This window comes from Neodiprion fabricii, chromosome 4, assembly GCF_021155785.1.
Source record: "Neodiprion fabricii isolate iyNeoFabr1 chromosome 4, iyNeoFabr1.1, whole genome shotgun sequence".
Taxonomy (NCBI): Eukaryota; Metazoa; Arthropoda; class Insecta; order Hymenoptera; family Diprionidae; genus Neodiprion; species Neodiprion fabricii.
This window is the reverse complement of record NC_060242.1, coordinates 22,393,567-22,414,376: the sequence shown is the minus strand read 5'-3', so window position 1 is coordinate 22,414,376 and position 20,810 is coordinate 22,393,567. Positions and strand designations below refer to the sequence as shown.

The 20,810-nt window shown below is 37.0% G+C and overlaps 1 protein-coding gene across 9 annotated transcripts in view; it reads left to right on the top strand.

The window, feature by feature from the left end:
* Positions 1 to 20,810, top strand: part of LOC124180065 (transient receptor potential-gamma protein) — a 110,507-nt gene that overhangs the window by 44,660 nt on the left and 45,037 nt on the right. For 8 of the 9 annotated variants that reach the window (XM_046565085.1, XM_046565081.1, XM_046565083.1 and 5 more), the window contains exon 2: positions 385 to 437. In XM_046565085.1, coding sequence (XP_046421041.1) covers positions 404 to 437 — 34 coding nt within the window. In that variant the 5' untranslated portion in view covers positions 385 to 403. The remainder of the gene's footprint in view (positions 1 to 384; positions 438 to 20,810) is intronic. The other variant, XM_046565084.1, reaches the window with a different exon arrangement.

The window sequence follows — 20,810 nt, the reverse complement described above, 5'->3', positions numbered from 1 at the left end:
TAAGAAGTGGATGCCGGGTGTAAGGTAGCTGTTAGAGTGTGGGAACGGAATTGAAGAATCGTGAAGTCCGGAGGAGAAAACAGAAGTTCAAATTTTGATCCTCATCGTACGACGTATTATAAACAAAGAAAGAAAAGGAAATAACAGACCTTGGAAAAAAGCTAAATTATCCAAGAACACTGTCCCTGAATTTTAAGTAAACCCGTCGAGCAGTATTCGACACATCGTGAGAATCGCAAAACTGACTGCCGTATTAATTAATCCAACTTCGTTTTACGATCTAGTGAACGCCGTGTTTCCGATCACGCGTGAATACTGCTTTAAATAATATTATTAGGGATGTTTATTCGAATGTAATATACAACTGTGACATTTTCATTTCAGTTTTCAGCAGAGGGCGATCATGACAGGAACATTCCGGAGATCGGTGAGTACAGGTAGAGTACCATCTTAAAATATTACTCGATGTAACGGTGAAACGTGTTTTGAAAATATATGTGTAAGCATTTCGAGAAATATTTCTGTATGCAATTAGTTTACACGATGGGACTGTAAAATTAAACAGGCTTCATCGGGCAAGACGGTTAACTTGGTTGTTTCTTCTCCGTCAAAAAGAATTTTTCACATAGATAACTTCTTCGTCTAGGACACTTCGGTATTCAGAATTCCATTTCTCTGAAAACTTGTTCGTCTAGATACTTTTATTAGGTATAGAAAAATTCATTTTAGAACTGTTTGTGGAGTATCGGAAAATGAGCGTTGGGCCTGGCTAGTCCCGACTTTTAGCCGGATTTCGGTTTTAAATCGGCAATTCAATATTACCACCATTGCCATGTTATAATCACAATATTGTATACATAAAATTATTACCCGGTTCGCACGCGATCTTGAATCAAATATGTGTTTCAATTGAATTCCTCAAAGAAATGTCCACGTGAGTAACATTAAAGAAAGTTCCTCAAGAATTTTGAAAATACAAATCAGTATTGGACCAATATCAGTCCCGATCTGGTTTTACCGATGTTTGAAAACTTCTTTGAAAAGTGTGCAGAACGAAAGAAAAGCCAGCCAAAAAAATTACCACTCGATGAGATATGTCCTGGATAAAGGAATACGACTAATAGCATCGTACGATGAAATCTCGACTAATCGTTTCTACGCCTATACCGTGTGACGGAACATCCTGTCTACGATCAAGAAGGCAAATGCTCAAAGTTATAAAGGGTCACAACGGTTTTCCGAGCTCCCTCATCTCTTGCCTATTAGTTGGTCTGATTTGGCTTACTTAGCCCGGAACCAAACTAGGAGATCCTCATCCAGCTAGCTCGATCTGATGGCCCGAGGGTCGTGTGTCCGCGACTATGGCACGGCTCTACTCAAACCGAGTTGGGGTGACTATTTCAAGGGATGATCGCCGGAGTAACGGGAACAATTAATAAGCCCGGCTCTGATCGGTATGTGCGGTAAACAGTAAATTGCTTTATTACCTCTCGATGTTGACGTAATCCCAAAAGCTCAGGGTATTCAATGAATCTTCACTTTCTCAGGCACACGATTCTCACGCACAATTCAATATCCACTCTCCGTTCACTCGAGACTTGACGAAATTACTTCGATACGAGATGGCTGTTACTGTCTGACTGATCGTATTACCGGGCTGAGGTGGCTCTACAAAGCCTCTCCAAATTTTAGTATCAGCAATCGTCACATCGCCCTTTGTAACATCTCGATTCAGCATCCAGTGCTTGGCTAATAGACTCTGCGTTTTGAGGTGATCTTGTTTCGACCTTTGATATTTTTATCATCAACTTGACTTGTATTTTTGAGCTGGTAAAAAGTGATATGAAATACGACATGCGTTATTCCTCACGGGAGCGATAACTTACATACGAGTATATCCAAGGACCATGGGGTCGTGGATGTTGGAGGGAGATGCAATTTCAGTTATTGCTATAGGCGTTTTCTTTCCTCAAGTATAAACCACTGAATATTATATACTTCGATTTCAATTGAAATTGATGAAAGTTTTCCTACAATTTTGTCTGAATTCCCCTTGAAAGTAATTCTTGCCGTTAGGCTAATTAATTTTCTGCTTTTTATCAGATTAAAAGTAATATTTTACCAAAAACGAATCGATCCGACAAATTTATGATCCGATCGGAAACTGTTTATGATCTGTGCTTGACAACATTTTTATCAACAACAAAAAAAAAAAAAACAAACATAAAAACGTCACGAATGTAGTAATTTGTTTGATCTGAGTCTGCGAAAGTTTCGTTCTTTTTCTCGTACAAACTCACCGAATTCATTATGACAATTTATGAAGTACTGACCCAAGATAGTAATTTTCGGGTATTGAACGACCTTTCCACGTATATTCGCATCGATATACAGTTAATCGACAAATTTAGCACGACACGTCCACGATTTGAACCGAAGATTAAAAAAAAAAAAAAGATCGGGTTGGAAATATAAAAATAAATTATGGTGTAAATATACTTGTATCGAGTCTAGCGCGAACGTCACTCATCAATATAGTCAAGAACTTGGTTTGAGAAACGAAGGTAAGAATCTGAGCGAAAGTTTATACGATAAATTCGTAAGCTGATGTCGAGTATTTTTAGAAACACTTTCGGACTGGCCCTTTTGGTGTACATATGTGTAGCTGTATGTATATACGTGTGTATATAGGCACATTATAGTCATGCCAAACGTCTAACATGGAACGCGTTGAACGAGAAAAATAACAATCTTCTATATAAGCAAAGCACGTGATCGTCTGTCCGTTTTTCCGGTAATCGCGTCTGTTCGGGAATCTCGTCTGTCTGGGAATTCGTCTGTGCGTATTATTATTATTCTCATTAGTATTGCAGCTCGCTGTTGAGATTGTTGTTATTGTTACTATTATCGCCGTTATCATTTTCGTTATTGAGAAATTTTTCAATCTCAGACTTTTTGCCCACCTCGCGGTATTTCTACTTACAGAATGAAAGAAAAATTCGTTTGCAATTTGTGATCCAAATATTTCGAGTGTCGTTGAGATCTGTCGGATTTTTTATGTAGGGGAGGTTCATCGGGACGCGGGAATAGAAACTGGACACGTTCCGAAATAAAATTTTGGCCATCAAGCCGCAAACCAAGTTCATTTACGACAGAGCCGAATAGGATCCGTTCATATATTCTAATCCTTGTTTCTCGCCTGGAGGATAACTTCGGATTTTGTGTCGGATCTGTGTCGAATCCGACAGAAGTCTGTCGGATTTTTTACGTAGGTATACTTTCCACCGCTGTCTTTAGACTCAAGGGAATATCCTGATCGTATTATACATGTGCGTGCAAAAATGGTACAAATTTAATCCTTGTTGCGCTCAAATCGTTTTAATGTAAAATTTGGACCCGTTTCCAAGGTTTATTATTTTGTCGTTTCATCGTTAATTGATGGTTCAAATAGTCTAGCCATGCAACGAAAAATCAATACTTTAATAATTCTGCGTATTGTACGAGAGTTTTATACAATTTTCTCTATCGATTTATGTCAGAGTTTCGCTTACGGAACATTCAAGGACAATATATCCTTATACCTGAGACATGTAATAGTGATTTAAACGACAACATGCAAAACGTGTAGCCAACATATAATGCATATTTTTTTTTTGTTTCAATGAAAATTACGCATTTTGTGCGGATTTTTGAGTCAAGCTGCACTCCTTTCTCTTTGAAAACTTGGGAAATAGTTTCAAAAATGACTTGTTGGCTCGGCGGTATGAGAGATTTGAGACCTACAGGGCACGTATGAAGATAGTGTTCGTGAATAACAATGAATTTCTGATCAAATTCTTCCGCTATGTAGCTTGACGATCGAGGATTTTCATTCCCGGTCATTTATCTCCGTTTATAGCAACAGTCAATGACACAATCTTCTATGATGTCTTGAGCTTTTATCGACTCTCAGAAGTTAGCGGGAACATTGGTCTGGCTTCCAGCTATAAGGCACGTTAACGAGACACTCGATATTGGAATGGATTTCCTATAAAAGTGAAATAAAACTCTGGTATACGGTACGGGGTATAAACGCGCTTAAAAGTTCTTTTTTAAAATTTATTCGTAAAATGTTTAACGATTTAAATGTCCCCGCCTCAAGCCGAAATAAGAACTCATTGTCAGTTGAAATTGACTAAAACTTGTACATCACGTGGTGTCCGATTTCGCAATGTACACCTCTCTTCTCGGAAGCGATCTCTCATTGCGAAATTATCGTCAAAGCACAACGTGTGATATTGCTTTTCCTCATATCTGTGTTTTATTTTATTTTATTTTTTTTGTTCCTGAAGAATTCAACTTCGAGAATGGATGAATTAATTTATCAATCTGAAGATTTTGTTTCACATAATCAAATCAGAGATGTATAAAACATCAACCATATGAGGTATCTTCGATAATGTAATTACATGATGAAATCGGTTGATCTGCTCTGCTGGTAATAAAAGATACGTGAATAATTGTTAACAAGACAGTTCAAGACATTAAAACGACAAAGCTTCAATGAAACAAGTATAAATTAACGTGAGAGACTATTTGAAAACGAATGAAGAAAAAAGAATATTTAAAAAGGAATAAAGAAAAGTTCGCCAGACGATTTGAATGAAAGAAAGACGCTTTATATTTGCAATTTTAATCTGTTTCACCTGTTTACCGATAATCGATGTACTTTGTGCGTAAATAATTGAATGGATGAGTGAATGAATATATAATGTTTTTCGGCTATCACTATAAATTTATGCAGCAAAAATGAAAGAAATATTTAAATTTCTTACATTCCATAACATAAGATCTTTTTCCGATTTATTTTTAAGATTTTAAACCAATATTTGTAAATGATTATATATATTGTTATACACCGACATGCGGTCATCACTTCCACAGCACTACACGTGGTTGATGGTTTTTAAAAATTAAAACCGTCTCAATAATATTGCTTACATTAAATCTTAATTTGAATAATAAAAGATACATTAGTTAGATAGTTGACATTTTCATAGTTTTTCAATTGATCAAAACCCATTGCTCCATTTATGCGCTGTGGTTGAATTTCAAGTTAAAACGTTCTGAATCTTTTGGATTCACATCATTAATACGCCCAATGACTTCACGAAATGATTTTCGATTCATGAAAATTTTCCTACTGTCACCAAAGAGGTAATATTCTGGTCAACTAATATTCAAAATTTTTCTTGCATTTTCATATTTTTATTCAACTTGAACGGTTGAACAACATTCGGTTGAAGTTGTCCCGATACTTTCCAAAGCTTTTTCTATATTTTTTTCGAAGTAATTTTCTGCTTATTTTCACTATGAAATCCAGTGTGATTTACCAGAAGAAGGTAATTCCGCTATTGGGCTTAAATATCTTCGGAAGACAAACTTCGGAAGAGGGTTAAAACATTACTGTAATAATTTATTGTGAGATTTATTACAATTATCATTGAGAAGATCGTCAGCAAGCATCATACTTGAATAACGATACCCATAAATCAGCACCTTGACGGCGCGTTGATGATCAATAACTTTTAATCATTTGGTATAAAGTACTTTCCAACTTTATGAACCCTTCATTTCGGACAGATTGTCATGATGGTGAAACTTTAAACTTCCTTAGAGGTATTCGATTACCGCGTTTTTAATTCCATTAATCACACCTTGTGAGCGTTACAAGTATTGAATTTTTCCACTGTCTTTAAATAATAACGAGCATCGGTCTCTGCCTTATCATCCGAGGAAGCAGCTTCCAATCATAAAATTTGTCGAGTAAGCCCGTCGATTCAGAATAAATCGCTAGGCCGAAGGGTTTCAATTTGGCTTAACCATCGTCGCGCGCAAAGATTTGGATCTCGATATTCGATATTAACTTTTTTTCAATCGATATTGCAAATCTTCTGCAATACGTTCAGAAATTCGCAAGCTCAATATTTACGAAACCATGCTCTCCTTGACATCCCATGAATTTACCGCAATTGGCAATATTAGCTTTTATATCCAGCACAAATTTGTATTATATCATCAATTCTGAGAAGAAAAATGAAAGACCCGTCAACGAACACACTAAATACGAGTAATACCAAGATTTCAAAAATATATTTTGCTTTGTTTATGCAACATTGTATTTCGAATGCCATCGAACGTAAACTAAAATATTCAGCTGCGACGGTACATTTCAAATCAAAACATTTCCGACAATTTTTTATGTATCGTGGTTTAACATAAATCAGTAGACAATAAAAAAAAGTTATGAAAATTAGGAAACTCACATACTGTGATATTTTCAGGGCCAAGTTTTTCGAGATTGGGAATCTAGTAAGATTGATCACGCTTATCAAAACCTAACATTTTAAATTAAAAGTCCACTGATCAGTGCTTACCAAGAAAGTAATGTCAAGTATCGAACATTTGTTTTCAATTCAGAAAACATTATAATCTTCATAATTTGCAATAGCTTATGACTCGGTATGTACAAGGCAATTAGACATAATCTAATAATCACCTTATATGTATTCTAATTCTTATCACAAGAGACATGCGATGAAGTTATCCGTAAAATTAAGTAAAACTTTCCAACGGTTCAAGTGTCTGTATTATTAGATCTAAAGGATTAGGGCTACTTTTTTCAAAGAAAATATTGACATACGTTTCCTCGGCAAGTCATGGCTGTCGGGCTGGAATGGGAATGTGCAATGTTATTTAGGACACCGGCTTTTGGAGTTCGAGGGCCAAAATAACTTCATAAATTACTTGAAACTGTTGGCAGCTTTTCTCCTAGTAGTATACAAAATATATGGAAATAGCGTGAAAAGAGAAGCATATAGATTTATAGATTTTAAATCAAATCTGAAAGAATTTTTTTCGTTCCGAATGCACCTTGTGCAGGGTGCGTAAAAAGATTGCGCAACAGATTAGAAAATCACTCTCGGATACAGGGTTAGTTAGACTGAAAATGGGACAAAACGTATCTTGTACATTCCATAAACCGACCTCGAGCACATATCGTGGATATGCATATGCATGCATATCTATGTACCTCTATGTATGAAGTGTGCATTTGGTATATGGCGATTTCCCCGCGTAACTAAACATGGGAACGGCGGATTACGAGGGCGGTAACAGCCTCTCCAAAAACGAACGCGCAATAACTGACGTATAGGTATGTTGTGTGTACTTGGGATCTGAAGATAGAACCACAAGACCCTTGGAAGTCAATTTGTGGTACGTGTGTATTGTTATGGCGTTCGAACAACCCGAGTTAGTCATTTGACGCAAGTTTTCATAGGATACCGTCAAGTTCGGTGAACGCCATTTTCCGAAGTGGTTGACGCCTCGGTTCGATTGTTATTATTTTTCAAGTAAGGTAGATTCTTATCCCCAGCGGCGGATTCGAACTACACGAGTAAAGTAGTCGAGACAAATTTTTCAAAGAATCGGGAAATGCTAATTGTCGTGGGAAATGGGGGATTAAACCGAATGTGAAGCTTAATTATCCGATTATTGTTTTGAAAGCAAGGTAGATTTTCAGTTTCAGCCGCGGATACGAATTCACAAGAGTAAAGTAAAGAAAAAATCAAAAACACCTACTTATCGTTGGAAATGGCGAATTAAATTGGAGTATCAAATTCCAATTGTTAATTGTTATCATTTTTCAAGTAAGGCAGATTGTCAGTCACAGCCGCGGACTCTCATTACATGAATAAAGTGGTCGAAATAAATGATTCGGAAAATAAGGAAATCAGGTAGGCTCATTATCGTTGAAAATGGTAGATGAATTTGAAACATGAAGTTTTACTGATCTATTCGAGGGATGAACCTCTCTTATGTCCGATGTGCAACAGTTTATGAAATCTTGAAAATTTTTGACGTCCCGTGAATTCCCATTAATTGTCAGTACAGAACCGCAGCGACAAAAGTAGATAACTAGAGTTTACTATGTTAGTTGATAGCAGTGAAAAGTTTTCATTCAGCTTTTGTCTTCTGTATATTTCCAACAGTTTCTATCTATACGTAAAGCCGTTTGGGCCCGCGATTTGATTCTTTGCAAATCACTTGCGAAAATTTTTAATTGCATTATTCAGATGTTCCTTACTGAGGTCTCTATTGAATAATGACAATCCCGATACCATTTTCCGTAATTGAAAGTTTTTGTTACAAAATACATTTGCCTTCGGACAATTTGCAGAACGCTTATTTCCGATCGAAATGAGCTATCATATACAAGCCGAGTCAGCACAAACTCCGAGAAGAGAAGGAGCTCAGTTGGTTATAGAAGCTTTGCGATAGCGTGTGGAAATATGGAACGAAAGGACTTGGGTTCAAATCCCCAACGACGCATCGAGAATGACCTGAGCAGCAACTCGCAAAGATGGTAACACCGGTTACATCGTTCAACTGAGAATCCGGTGTCAGATATTACTTGTTTCGAATGCCAGCTAGTTTCTGGACAAACTTTTGACTTCATGTTTGTATCGAACGAGTCGGTTCTCAGTTTGAGAAATTTTCTCGGAAATCATTCTTACGCAAGCTGCGTCCAGGGAAACTTCAAATTTAAATTGATGATTTTCAAGTGAAAGTAAACGGATTTGATTTTTGGGTATGTGATTAGAAAGCTTACGATTCACCGTTCGAATGCTGTTACCGAAAATCTTTCTACGATGATTCCCTCGCCTGTGATGATTAATGTAACTCGACAAAAAAACGCACAACAAATTTGAAACAACGTTGGCTATGCCAGAAAAATTGCTGTGTTCCGTATAGCACTCTAGCTTCGAAGTTCTCTCTGATAATAATCACTTCCACAGTAATTTCTAGTGATTCTTGCAATAATTCTAGGCTAGCGCATCAATGACTTGGCATTAGGACCTTCTTCAACTGAAAGAACGTAGCTAACCAAAGAAACTAATTTAATTCTTCAATAACCAAAAACTGTGCTATTGACAGCAATAATCACCCTATAATTAATTACTCGTACCAGATGTTCTTGGAGTTAATGGCGGGTCTACTAAGCATGTCCGTTTCGCAGGTCTTTATTGATACGAGCCATTGTCGCGTTTGTTTCATAAAAATGAAGTAGTTCGTACGTAAATCAACGTATTTGAAACAGAGAGACGACCTTTGCGGAATTCAAGACATTTCGGAAAAATCTTGGATCCAAACACCAGTGAAAAACTTTGAGGATAGAGCGGTGAACCCTGATGAATAGTTGAAAAGGGTCTGCTCCAACTTCGGTCTAATCACGTAAAGCACGGATCCGAGCTAACTGTGAACGAAACCAGGACCACAGCTTTCCATTATTTCAATGAAACGAAAATCAACGCAATTACTACTAACACAATACTGCTTCGATAACTTTTGTTATGTATGCTGGTGTTTGTGCTTCCCAAACCGAGATTGAAAGTCGTCCAAGAGATCAGAGTTCGAGATGAACTGGTTAATCTGAGGCTAGGCCACCGCTTTGGGCAATTTAGAGACGGCGCTTGCAATGCTAATGGGCCTGAGGTTTTGAGGTCGTAGAAACAGGTCAGCGAATCGGGTTCGCAGTGGCAAGCTTTCAGGGTTTTGAAAAGCCCTGGGCTAAACTGATGCGTCGCAAAATGTTTCGCAGAACCAAAGCTTACACGTGTAATGGCGTTACGCGAAAATAAGCAACATCAAGCGATTCCAAAACGGATCACAACTTCCGTCAAGTTTTTATCGTCAGCGCAGCTTTTTCGGCAAATGACACGCGTCGATTCGCAAAATACGCAATTTCTTGACAATTTACGAATACCTGATTTTGGTTTTCACGTGAACGGCGAACACGGTGGGATTGACAATGGTAATTCTTCAACCGCAACAAATCAATAATCCGCACAAACTTCAATTATCTAGAGCGGAAATATGGGGCTAATTCGCCCGTGCAACGAAATTTCGCCAGTGCCTGTAGACAGAGTGAGTCTGAACTTGCTATGAAATATAATATCAAGTTTTCATCGTAGAAAAGAATTGAAATCAGAGAAGACAGGGTTATTCTTGTAAGACGAGGTTTAGCTTTATTAAATGTAAAAATTCAAGCATAATCAGCGTCGATTTTCGGGTCCGGTATATTTTCATGGATGAACAATAATACGAGATTTTTATTTGGAGTATTTGATTAGTTGTATAAAATGGATATTACTAGAACTATTATTACCAAAATTAAAGCAAACGGTGATCGACGACTGCGAAAAAAAATTATGTGTCATGAGTGAAAACATACATTATTCTATTACGTATACCGCAATTCAACCAATTTAATGTTTCATTCGATACTTTATCTTAACAACTGTACATTATATTCCAGAAAATGTGATATTTTCTAGATTCGCACCAAATCTGTTTCGTGAAACACTTACTGACTCAGAATATGCGACGTCCGAATGAAATATTATTTTTACTCTCAAGTCCTTGGAAATATTTTAATTATTACCACAACTGAAAATTATTGTCATGAGGACAGGATGAAAATGAATTTTGTAGCTGTAACCGGATGATCTAACGTGTTAAAGTTCTCTTTGAATGCGGTTACTCGTACTATGGTTTGTCGTAACTGTTGCGATCATTAATTGATGTTAACGGGACAAAATTAAATAGAGAATGCAGTAAATTAAATAACCAGATCAATGAGTCAATTTTCAAAAGATGTAGTGTTGACAACTTCAATTTCACAAAACTGTTTCTTCATCCCACTTTCTTATAATTTCAGTAATACATACACTTCTCTTCAACTATGATACCCATTATACTGTTATTTCGTAGCATATACCTGAATCATGCATTTTTTGACGCATTCAATTCTGCAAATTGGAATTCGTTAGTACTAGCGAAATTCTAGTGTGTGGATTTTCAATTATCCACTGACGTAAAATTATATGGGTTCGACTGAGTCAGATAGAGCAATTTTCGTTATTCAACTCATACACGTACGTACAGATCTCCCCCCAGAGGCAACGCTAATGAATGAGACGTATTCAATGTAATTATCTCGCCACAACCCGCTACACAAGTAATTAATACGTTGCCGTTGTGTTTTGTAGTATTTTATAGCAGAAAGTATGTCCCAAAAAAATAGGTGTGGTATGTGATGGCTAAGTGAAATTTGTAAATAGTATTTAATTTAAATCTAGCAAAAAATTCAAAAGGGATGATTCATAGTAAATATTATGGCAAGAATTATCTACTTGGAAGTTTAAAGAATATATTTTTTCAACGAAACAATCAATATGTTTGTGAAAGTTCGATATCAATTATTATTTTTCGGAACAAGCAAACGTGAAATAACTTGCCCAGTGATTAAAGTTATCATTTTAATACCCATGCTGGAAACGAACGTAAGAAATGGTCTTTTAATCGCAGTATTTGTTCATTACGCACATGCTGCGTATCACGTTTTAATGTACCGAGTACGAATGTTATAACTGGAGTGAATTGACGTACCTACGATTCTACTCCTTTCTGCACGATTCGCGTTAATTCAAACTGTCACGATCCTAGGATTTATGATGCTTCAGTTCCCGGTGAATATCACCTTTCAGGAACCTTCGTACCTTCCATTCATCACAATCCTCGTATACTGCTTCATACGAAACGACTTGCTCAAATTGTGCCACAAATTTCCCTAAATCGCACGTCAATTTGATATATCGTATGTATGTATACTGAGATTGAATATTTTTGTTCCAGTCGTATACGATTATAAAATTATAATACTTGTCGTTACAGTGAAGACGTAGAGCATACAAGCAGTATGGCTTTAATATGGTTGTAAACGTCAGTACACAAAATGGATATAATTATATTTCTGAAAACTGAACTCCGTTCCCCACATGTACGGCCAATTTTCATACGTTTGACAAGCACGCTACGGGTGCGATGAAGGAAACCGAGATAAATGAAACACACAAGTTATATCATAGTTCCAAGGGTGGAATAATGTATGACCGAAAATTTGGTTACATATACAGTACATAATAATGTATTTACGTAAAAAGTGTAAAGACTTAATTGTATTTTAATTATTCGAGCTGTGAGGTCTTAGGAATTCTCCGCAAAATTGACCACACGTATTTCAAAAATATCGTGTAACGTCCGTTAGACATCCGTGTCATTCGTGAAATGAATAACACGTTACAGCAGATGTGAGATTTTGGCAATCTTCCTCGATTACCAAGTTTAACTGACCAATACCGATAACCTAATGAAGCACTGAAAGAAAACCACCATTTTGCCACTTGAGAAAAAGTTCGAAGGTGTTTTACGTTTGGCTTCGTTATGCGGTTTACTGCATTTCACACAATCCTGAAATCGCAAAATGACGATTGTTCCTAGAATCGCGTCGTTACGTTGAGTACGTCACGGATATCAATCTTTTCTTCTATCACTATCACTTCAACATTATCATTGTGTTAATACATACCACTGACCCAAAGGCATTTCAATATCCTGACTTTCTTCGAACTGATAAAGAACTCAAACGAAACGACAGACGTTTGCGAAAAAAAAAGTAACAAGACTGTTGCTCAATTGAACAAAGCTTTTCACTCTAGTTCAAAAGCACACTTCACCGAATACAGCTTGTTCCTTTGCTTTGCAAAGAAACTGCATTTTCCGCATAATGCATTCAAGATGTCTCTGTATTGAGAAACTGCCTTATCTCAAGCATGAGAAATATCTTTACGGTACCTCTACGTCGGCATACACACTTCATGTGAATCGTTTTCAACTTGAACGTGCGATATTCAATAATGGTCCATCAAGACCACCGCACGAACCGTTCCTCTACCACCTCCACATACCGATACGACATGTAAAAAAATGATCAAAGCGAAACTGGGTTAGGGAGAAATCATGCAGTCGAGGCCATCGCTTCGACGGTTACGGGTGATGGATGTTTTCGCAGACAACCCCCTTGGAAAACGTCACTGGATAGATAAGTCCTGCCAAGAAGCTGATATCTCCATCGCTCCTGACTTTCCATCGGTAATGAGGCGATATCTCCCTTAAGGTTTTGATTACAAAGTATAGTGATCGTTACGTACGGAATAAATAGATAAATAATATGTGAGTCGAAACTCCATTGGAACTAGACACAGACTTGATTAAACAGTAAACATTTGGATTTGGTGTAGCGAACATTTTGCAGATCAGGTTTATATCAATTGGCCACAATTCCTGGGTCACTATCGCTTCCACGGACGAATCTAACATATCCGTACCATTGTATGAGCATGAGCAACTTTTGAAAAAAGTTTTGTTTGCTCCCATTGGGTGTTAGTACTTTTTTGTATAATAACGGATCCTAACTAGAGTTATATTTTGGGTTGAATAATGCGATCGAAGTATATCTTGACCGATTTCAAAGTGTTTCAATCAAAAAATTGATCATTTTCAGTATTAATCAAATAGTTCTATCGTTTTCCACTACAGCAAGGACCACAAGTCATTGTTCTCACTATGCCAATTATTTAGAACATCAAAAATAGCAATTAAAAATGAAGTTTTTCTTGGATAAGTTGCTTGCCTTTAGCGAAGAACTAGGTATATCGTACATTGCGAAAAAACAAACAGCTACATTGGGGTATTCAGCGCATACGATCGCTTTTTGAGAAGTTCAAGAGACTTTAGGTGTATAGACGACGGTTTGAGTCAATTATTTCCTTGTGCCCGTATGATCATTGTTCTCTGTATTGCGTTCTTGTCACTTTGACACGTAGGAAATGTATTAGGTGCTCGAAAGTTAACAAAGCGAGGGTTGCTTTGCCAGACAAGTGTTCAGCCATTGCGCTTCACAGATCAACAAACAGACTAGTCGCCGAGCTCATTTCTCGAATCGCAGCGGTATTCCCTTTAAAAGTTTGAATCTCAGTTAGCCATAGTTTTACAACTTGTTGCATATAGATATTTCCTCGGTGCACTCGATCGACCGAAGTGATTGAGTATGTATAGGCGTGGGTGGATTGCGCTTATTAACTCGCAGGCCGTATCAATCCCTGAGCAACAACATGTGTCGGCTAACAATTTGTTTACGTCACCCGTACCTCGAGCTAATAAATGAGCTCATCCTCTTTTTGTATACCCGGTTGTTAGAAATGAGGGTGAAACGGCTGTGTGTGTGTGTGTGTGTGTACACCGAGAGGATCCATGTATTTCATGGTTAAACTTGCCTCGTGTTTACCAGAGGTGGAGGGAAGCTTTGCAGATTTCATTGCGATCGCGTTTCTTTTTCGGCCGCGGATGTAATCCCTTTTCTGCTGCTAAAGTAATTGGAACAATGCCTACTCATATATCCGGGAAAGTCATTTAACGTTCAATCGATTGGAAGGTAAGTACATTACACTGTTTGCTTCTTTCTAATATATTAATATTTTCCGCCCTATGCAAAACATTCTTGTTTTTTATTTTTCTTAAGAGTCCAAATTGATTTCACTCAAGAATATGCCCAACTATTTTAAACGTTCGCCGTTGTAGAGACAAATTGACAAATAGTGTCAAGTGTGATGGCAAAAAATGAAAAAGAGGATGAACGAATGAATAAATAAATATTGTAAGTTAGCTTCGCTGCTTTAAAGACGAAAAAGATTCTTGCTATACAATCTCGCCAGCTATTAGAGCTCAATTATTTTTTGAATGCGCAGTCGATAGCTTAGCAACTTACGTCTGCATCGTAATTTCAAATTTAATGTCATGATCAAAAAAAAATGTCAAGCACAAATAGAAACATCTCAGATGAAGATTTTGTACGAAATAATTCAAATTAGTCTCTATAAAGCTGCTTATTTCTTAGATATTCTGCTGGTTTGTTAACAATAGGACGCCCTGTATAGCAATTAATAACAATAACTTCATAAACAGCAGTTGAGCTAAAAATCTAAATATTTTTATCCATTCGAGATACGAAATACGATTAATTCACAACAAAGATTCGGCCCAATTGCTGTAAATGTGGCGTACAGCAAAAATAATAAATTGAGATTTGTGACATGCTTCAACAAAATAACAACAATGTATCTTGTGGATTCTACGTTAATGCATTTCAATTTTTACCGAGTGGAATAACACAACTCAAAAGTAGTAAATATTGACAGCTCAAAGAATAAAATTTTGATGCAATCATATTCTGGTTTTAGTACGTGTATTAGGGTGGTTCATTTTTGAACCTTTTTTTTTAATGTGCGACACGAAAAATTTTTGATAAATACTGAAAAAAAATTGTCGTAAGATCTGGAGGAAGTGAGAAAATATTCAGAGGTCGCCACCAATTATTTAAATATTTTTTATTTATCTTTATGTGTAACCCTTACGGACTTATGTATATATTAGTTTATGTTTTTGTATCGTGGTCCAATTAATCGTTCACCAATCAACAGGAAACTGAGCCAAAAATTTCCGCAGTTGGCTGTTCTGGTCTTTTATCCGAAAGATAAATCGTCTCCGAGGAATTCAGATAACAGTTTTTGTTACTGAAAAAGGAGTATCACATCACCTTAATGTCCCTATTTCGTTTTCAGTACCGTTTTTATGAATAATGATTTATTGGACGACTAATTGGAGGTATTTAGATGTTTCGCAAACCTGAATCACTCTCATTTCGCAAACGGTACCCTGGCGGTTTTTCAAACTTTCAACAGAGCAAACCTCTCTAGAATTATCGATAATTTATTTTTCCACTTCGTCATAGAAGTTATTACAACGATGGTAGGGAACGAAAATTAGAAGATAAAAAATCTGATTAATATATCTGTGTCTTCGGGATACTTATGAAAATCTAATGGATTGATATTAACAATCGGTCTTTGTTGATGTGAGTGAATTTTGATTTCATTAGAATACCTTCGTTAAAAATGTTTTAGATAGAAATGAATTTTTTTTTTTGTAAAAGGTTTGTCAAAATCATATTAAAAATGAGTCGACTTGCAGATTCATTTCTAATTTGTAATTCTTTTAGGGCTAGTCGCTAGCTCCTCTGTACTATACGAACAGTAACTGTCTCTATATCTCTGTCAAATGGTCAGTTTTTAGTCATTCTTTTTGCAAAATTAGTATAATAAAAGTTTAAAAGTGCATCCGAAAATCCAAATTTAAAATTAAGGTTAAAAACAAGAATGCATGTATGTATAAAGTGGAAATCATAATTTCAAAATACCGGACTTCGAGTGTTCTATTTGTGAAGTGTATTCAAAATAATTATACTATCGAAGCGCTGCACCCTAAGATTTCACAGGTTTTCAGACTTCCGCAAACTTTTAATTAACACTCCAACTTTCCTGCAAATTCGACCTAGTTTGGTATCGTATGCTCCTTGCATCGTTAACGCAATACGTTCACCTGTTATGTACACAGCACCACCAAGTTTTCCTGTTTAGATGAAATCACAGTGTGTGTTTTACTGCTAAGATTGGCGTCTCTGACAGATAGCGATGCCCAACCGTTTTCTACATCCTGTATCCATACCAAAGACACGCTGTCATGTAAAAAAATTTACACCGGATCCTGCTGCAATTTCAGCAGCATCGCACGTTAAGAAGTCAGTAAGCGAAAATTGCAAAATTCGATTTGTATAAATAAGGAAGAAATTTCTGTTTGCGCTCATAAATTTTCTAGTATATAATCGACTTGGAATCTTGTATGTAAGTAAGCGTATCGTTTTCAAAAGCATTTTGACACGACGATTATTCAGCCACATAAGTTCCGTAGAAGTTCGTTGTATACGGGGAGTGAGATTCATTCACATATGTTACCAACATGAATTATCTGAACATAGAACAGCTTTCTTCACCATAACCCTGATATAATGTGACATGAATATTGCATGATCTCACAGCTTGCTGATGAGATAATTCAAGATACGTCAAATTCTAACTAAACTCCTCAGGTATAAAACTCGAGCAAGGATTTTTAATGCAGTAATCCACATAATTTCGTACTGCCTAAAGATACCCTTCCGTTATCTTTGCGTCGCACGCTGATGCCGTAATTGTAAAACTATTTAAATCAGAAATTTGTTAATTGGCATGAATAACTGTGCCCTGTTATGTAGTACCAATGAACCCTAGTATGCCAAACGCGTTTCTCCGGTCATACTTGTCTGAAAATTTGGGTAAAATTTGAAGTTGAAGTAAGTTCAAAGGTGCACTGACAGATTCTAATTCTGATATTATTACTCTGACCAATCAACTACGTGAAGCTCGTGCCTGCAGACCAGCTAAAACATGAACCCATATTTCTCCTTCGAATAGGTTACACGAGTTTTTCCCAAGTAGTTACGGACAAGATCTTGTATACTAGTCTCAGAACTTAGGTAGTAGACGACGTCCCCGAAATTGGATTGAACTTAGGTGATATACTTGCCACGAGTTGCGCTGGTATCGTGTGAGCAGGTATGCTCTCTTTGTTCCTTGCACCCTCTCCCTTTGTCTCTCTCCCTGTCTGTATCGCATGTGCTAACTTTCCACCGGAACCACAGCACCCCTACCGAGGAAATTCACAACGAACTTTGAAACAGTTTTGGGGACCCCCCACCACCGAAACCTGAGCGGAGTTGTGGGACTTGTTTTCAAGACCGTGGTTTCGATTCAAGTCTCACCGAAACGCCAAAGCTTTGGTGCCGAGATTTGTTCCGAATAACCGGAGACTTCGTTATGCGGTGATTCCTCGAGTTGGTCGCGTGTTTTTGGATAATGCTTCAGCGGTGGAAAAATCTGAGGTAAAGGTTCTTGAATGAAACGGAAAAGGTTTATGAATAAACGTAAAAACTTTAGGGTTTCAGTTTAATGATGGCGTGTGATGTTCGCCAAATATGACGTAAAAATTGGAACCGAAACGAAACAATTCTGAATGATTCGCAACCGAAATGTATTAAGAGACTATGGCTTTGACAATTAGTTGCATGGCTATACGCTACACTAAGCAGGTAAAAACAAAATTACATCATTGGACTTGACGTTGAAAAATGATGAATAAAATCAAATGAGGTTATTCTGTTCGCAACAGGTATACGTATGACGGAAACGAGGATAGAAATTGTTGGGTAGGTAATCGAATTTTTGTGAGGGAATTTGTAGGGAAATCACGCGTTTAAGTCATGGGATTTTCATGAGGGTTTGGGTGATTTCCACAGGTGCTGTAACAGCCTCTAAATTAGTTGTACACGATGGTGGCGAAATCTTCTTACGAGATGAACAGCTGTCCGTAAAAAATGATTAATTACTTGTGCACTTCAATACAGTGTAAGTGTGGTAAACGCTTTTATAGGAACGCAGCGGAAATTCCGGACCGACATTTTACGATATTACGAACCATTTCAATGCCACTTTGTAGTAGAGTTGTAGAAATATTATGATATCTTGCATATAATCAGAGATCAGGAGTCGGTTCGAAGTATAAGAAAAAATTATGAAAAACGAACTTCTGAAAGTACGAAACGCTACCATTTGAAATATCTTTCGGAAATATAATACTACCATTCTTTCCATGGACGTTTCTCGTTCAAATATATCTTATTACCGGCCAAACACAACGTCTTTTCATCAGCTTCCTGTACCGTGAAAGGTTTCTGCGGGATCATAAAAACGGTATGGTTTTTGTGCGAAAGTTGCAATATTTGATAGGAGTGAGGTACTTCGGTATAATGCGAAAATACATAATACATCATATAAATATGAAAAAGATCGATCTGTCCTGCTTGTTCAATTTCTTTATTCTTACATCAATTCCTTGAGAGAAATCGACAGGTTTGATATGGTATCAAGAATAGACGAACATTTGGATTTGAAATTATTGCATTTTGAATTATCCCGTAAGTGAAATTGAAAGACATATTTTTCGTACATAAACCGTCTTTAAACATCCTTCGGACGACACGCGTGTGCTTGTGTAGCGAGGCTCTACTGTATCTACATATATTCTAACAGATTTGTTGATTTGTCAAAAATACACTCGCTTACGATAAACTAAAATTGGAAATACTTTCTTCACTGGAGTACATAACGTGAAACCGTAATTACAAGTGAATAAATTACGTAGAGCTTCCTATCGCCATTCACTGTACGAATTACAATTCCTAATTTTAGTAACAAAGAATTTTACTTTAATTTGGTTGGGCAAAATAATTCATCGATAAATTATTAGGTAGCAGAACCCCAGCACCAAGTGGGAATTGTCTGGGAAAATGCGATGAAATACGTTGAATTCGTTTGTAGAGGGGCGTGATTGATTATTGATTACATACGGTATATGCAGTATACGAAAATTGCGAGCAATTTCAATAATAACGAGATCAGTGTTCGATTTTTGAACTTCTGTTATATTCCGCAGGTCTCTGCGCAATCAAGCTAATTAATTTTACTTTTACGCAATCAACGCGTCATTAACCGTTTCAATGACCAGAATCCGTCTGCTCTTATATATTCATTGCACTCACAAAATCTGAAATAAACATAAAGTATATATGGTTATTAATTTCTTTAAAAAACCAAAAGTCAAGCCCGGAAAAGTAATTCTTTCAAAGAGTTTAAGATGGTTAGGGTAAAAATTATGGCATAAAAAGTTATCACAGAAAAACACCATAGAAAGAGGACATGAATGTACTGCGGTATTGATATTGCTTAAAGCGATAGATACTGGGTTGACAAGGGATTCGTAAATTAGCGATGAAGATACAAGAAGTGAGTGATCTGGATGAGTAAATGAGCAAATCGTCGAGAATCAAACCGACAGTCACGTTTTCATTTATTTGACAGAGCAGTTCGATAGAAATTGCAAATTCGAATATTTCTATAGAATTTTTCTCGCGAAATAATTGATATGAGTCTTGGATACCCTTCTTATGAACGGCTGGGTCCGATCTAATTGGCTAAAGTTAATATCGTGTGCTGAATTATATTCGTAAACGTAAACACACAAATGTAAACACACATACACTTGAAAGTCCTAAATGTGCCTCTAGCGACTAAACCTGCAACTTCTATACAACAATTCGTGCTGCTGCGCGAGGTGTCAGTTTGAGATTAAAGATGTAAAAAATTTGAAGTAATACCTGTACGCAGATGACAGTAGACAATATAATAATATGTGAACCAGCCGATCTATTTCGAAGAGCGCCATGAGCAAGTGGCTTGATGTGAAGTACTCACCGAGGAACTTGAACTTTCGCAACTTCACCACTTTGTCGAAACAAATATATTATAGATGTCGGGGAGACTGGAGTGGGGGATTCTTAAGACGATCGGTAGGGGGGGGGGGGGGGGAGGGAAGGGGACACGATTGCGTGCACAACAATATATTTGACGACGCGCCAAACAACTCGAGTAACCAAGAGTAAATCCGCACAAGTCACTAATCACTCACACAATATCCGAGCCACCGCGGTTCTGGGTCCTGAGGGAGACAACCTCTCTGTCCCAGATTCCGAATTTGACTGAATGATCAGAAATCTACCGCCTTAGCTGCGGCCACGTTTGAGAAGGACCCCTGGTATCGGGTACTATCGTCCCGTATCCCCCACTTCGCCGCTCATTAGCAAAAGGGATATGTTTATGTTTGTATAGCGTAAGCGTAGGCGAATACTGCTCAGAATGCCGCCTTCGAATCCCGCACGACTACATATATATATATATATATATATATATATATATATATATATATATATATATATATATATAACATACATTAGTGGTTCGTAGAGAAAAAAAATTTCACTTTCACCCTCTCAAATGTTAGTGCTTGATAGAAAAAAAACCCATGCAAAAGATGAGCTT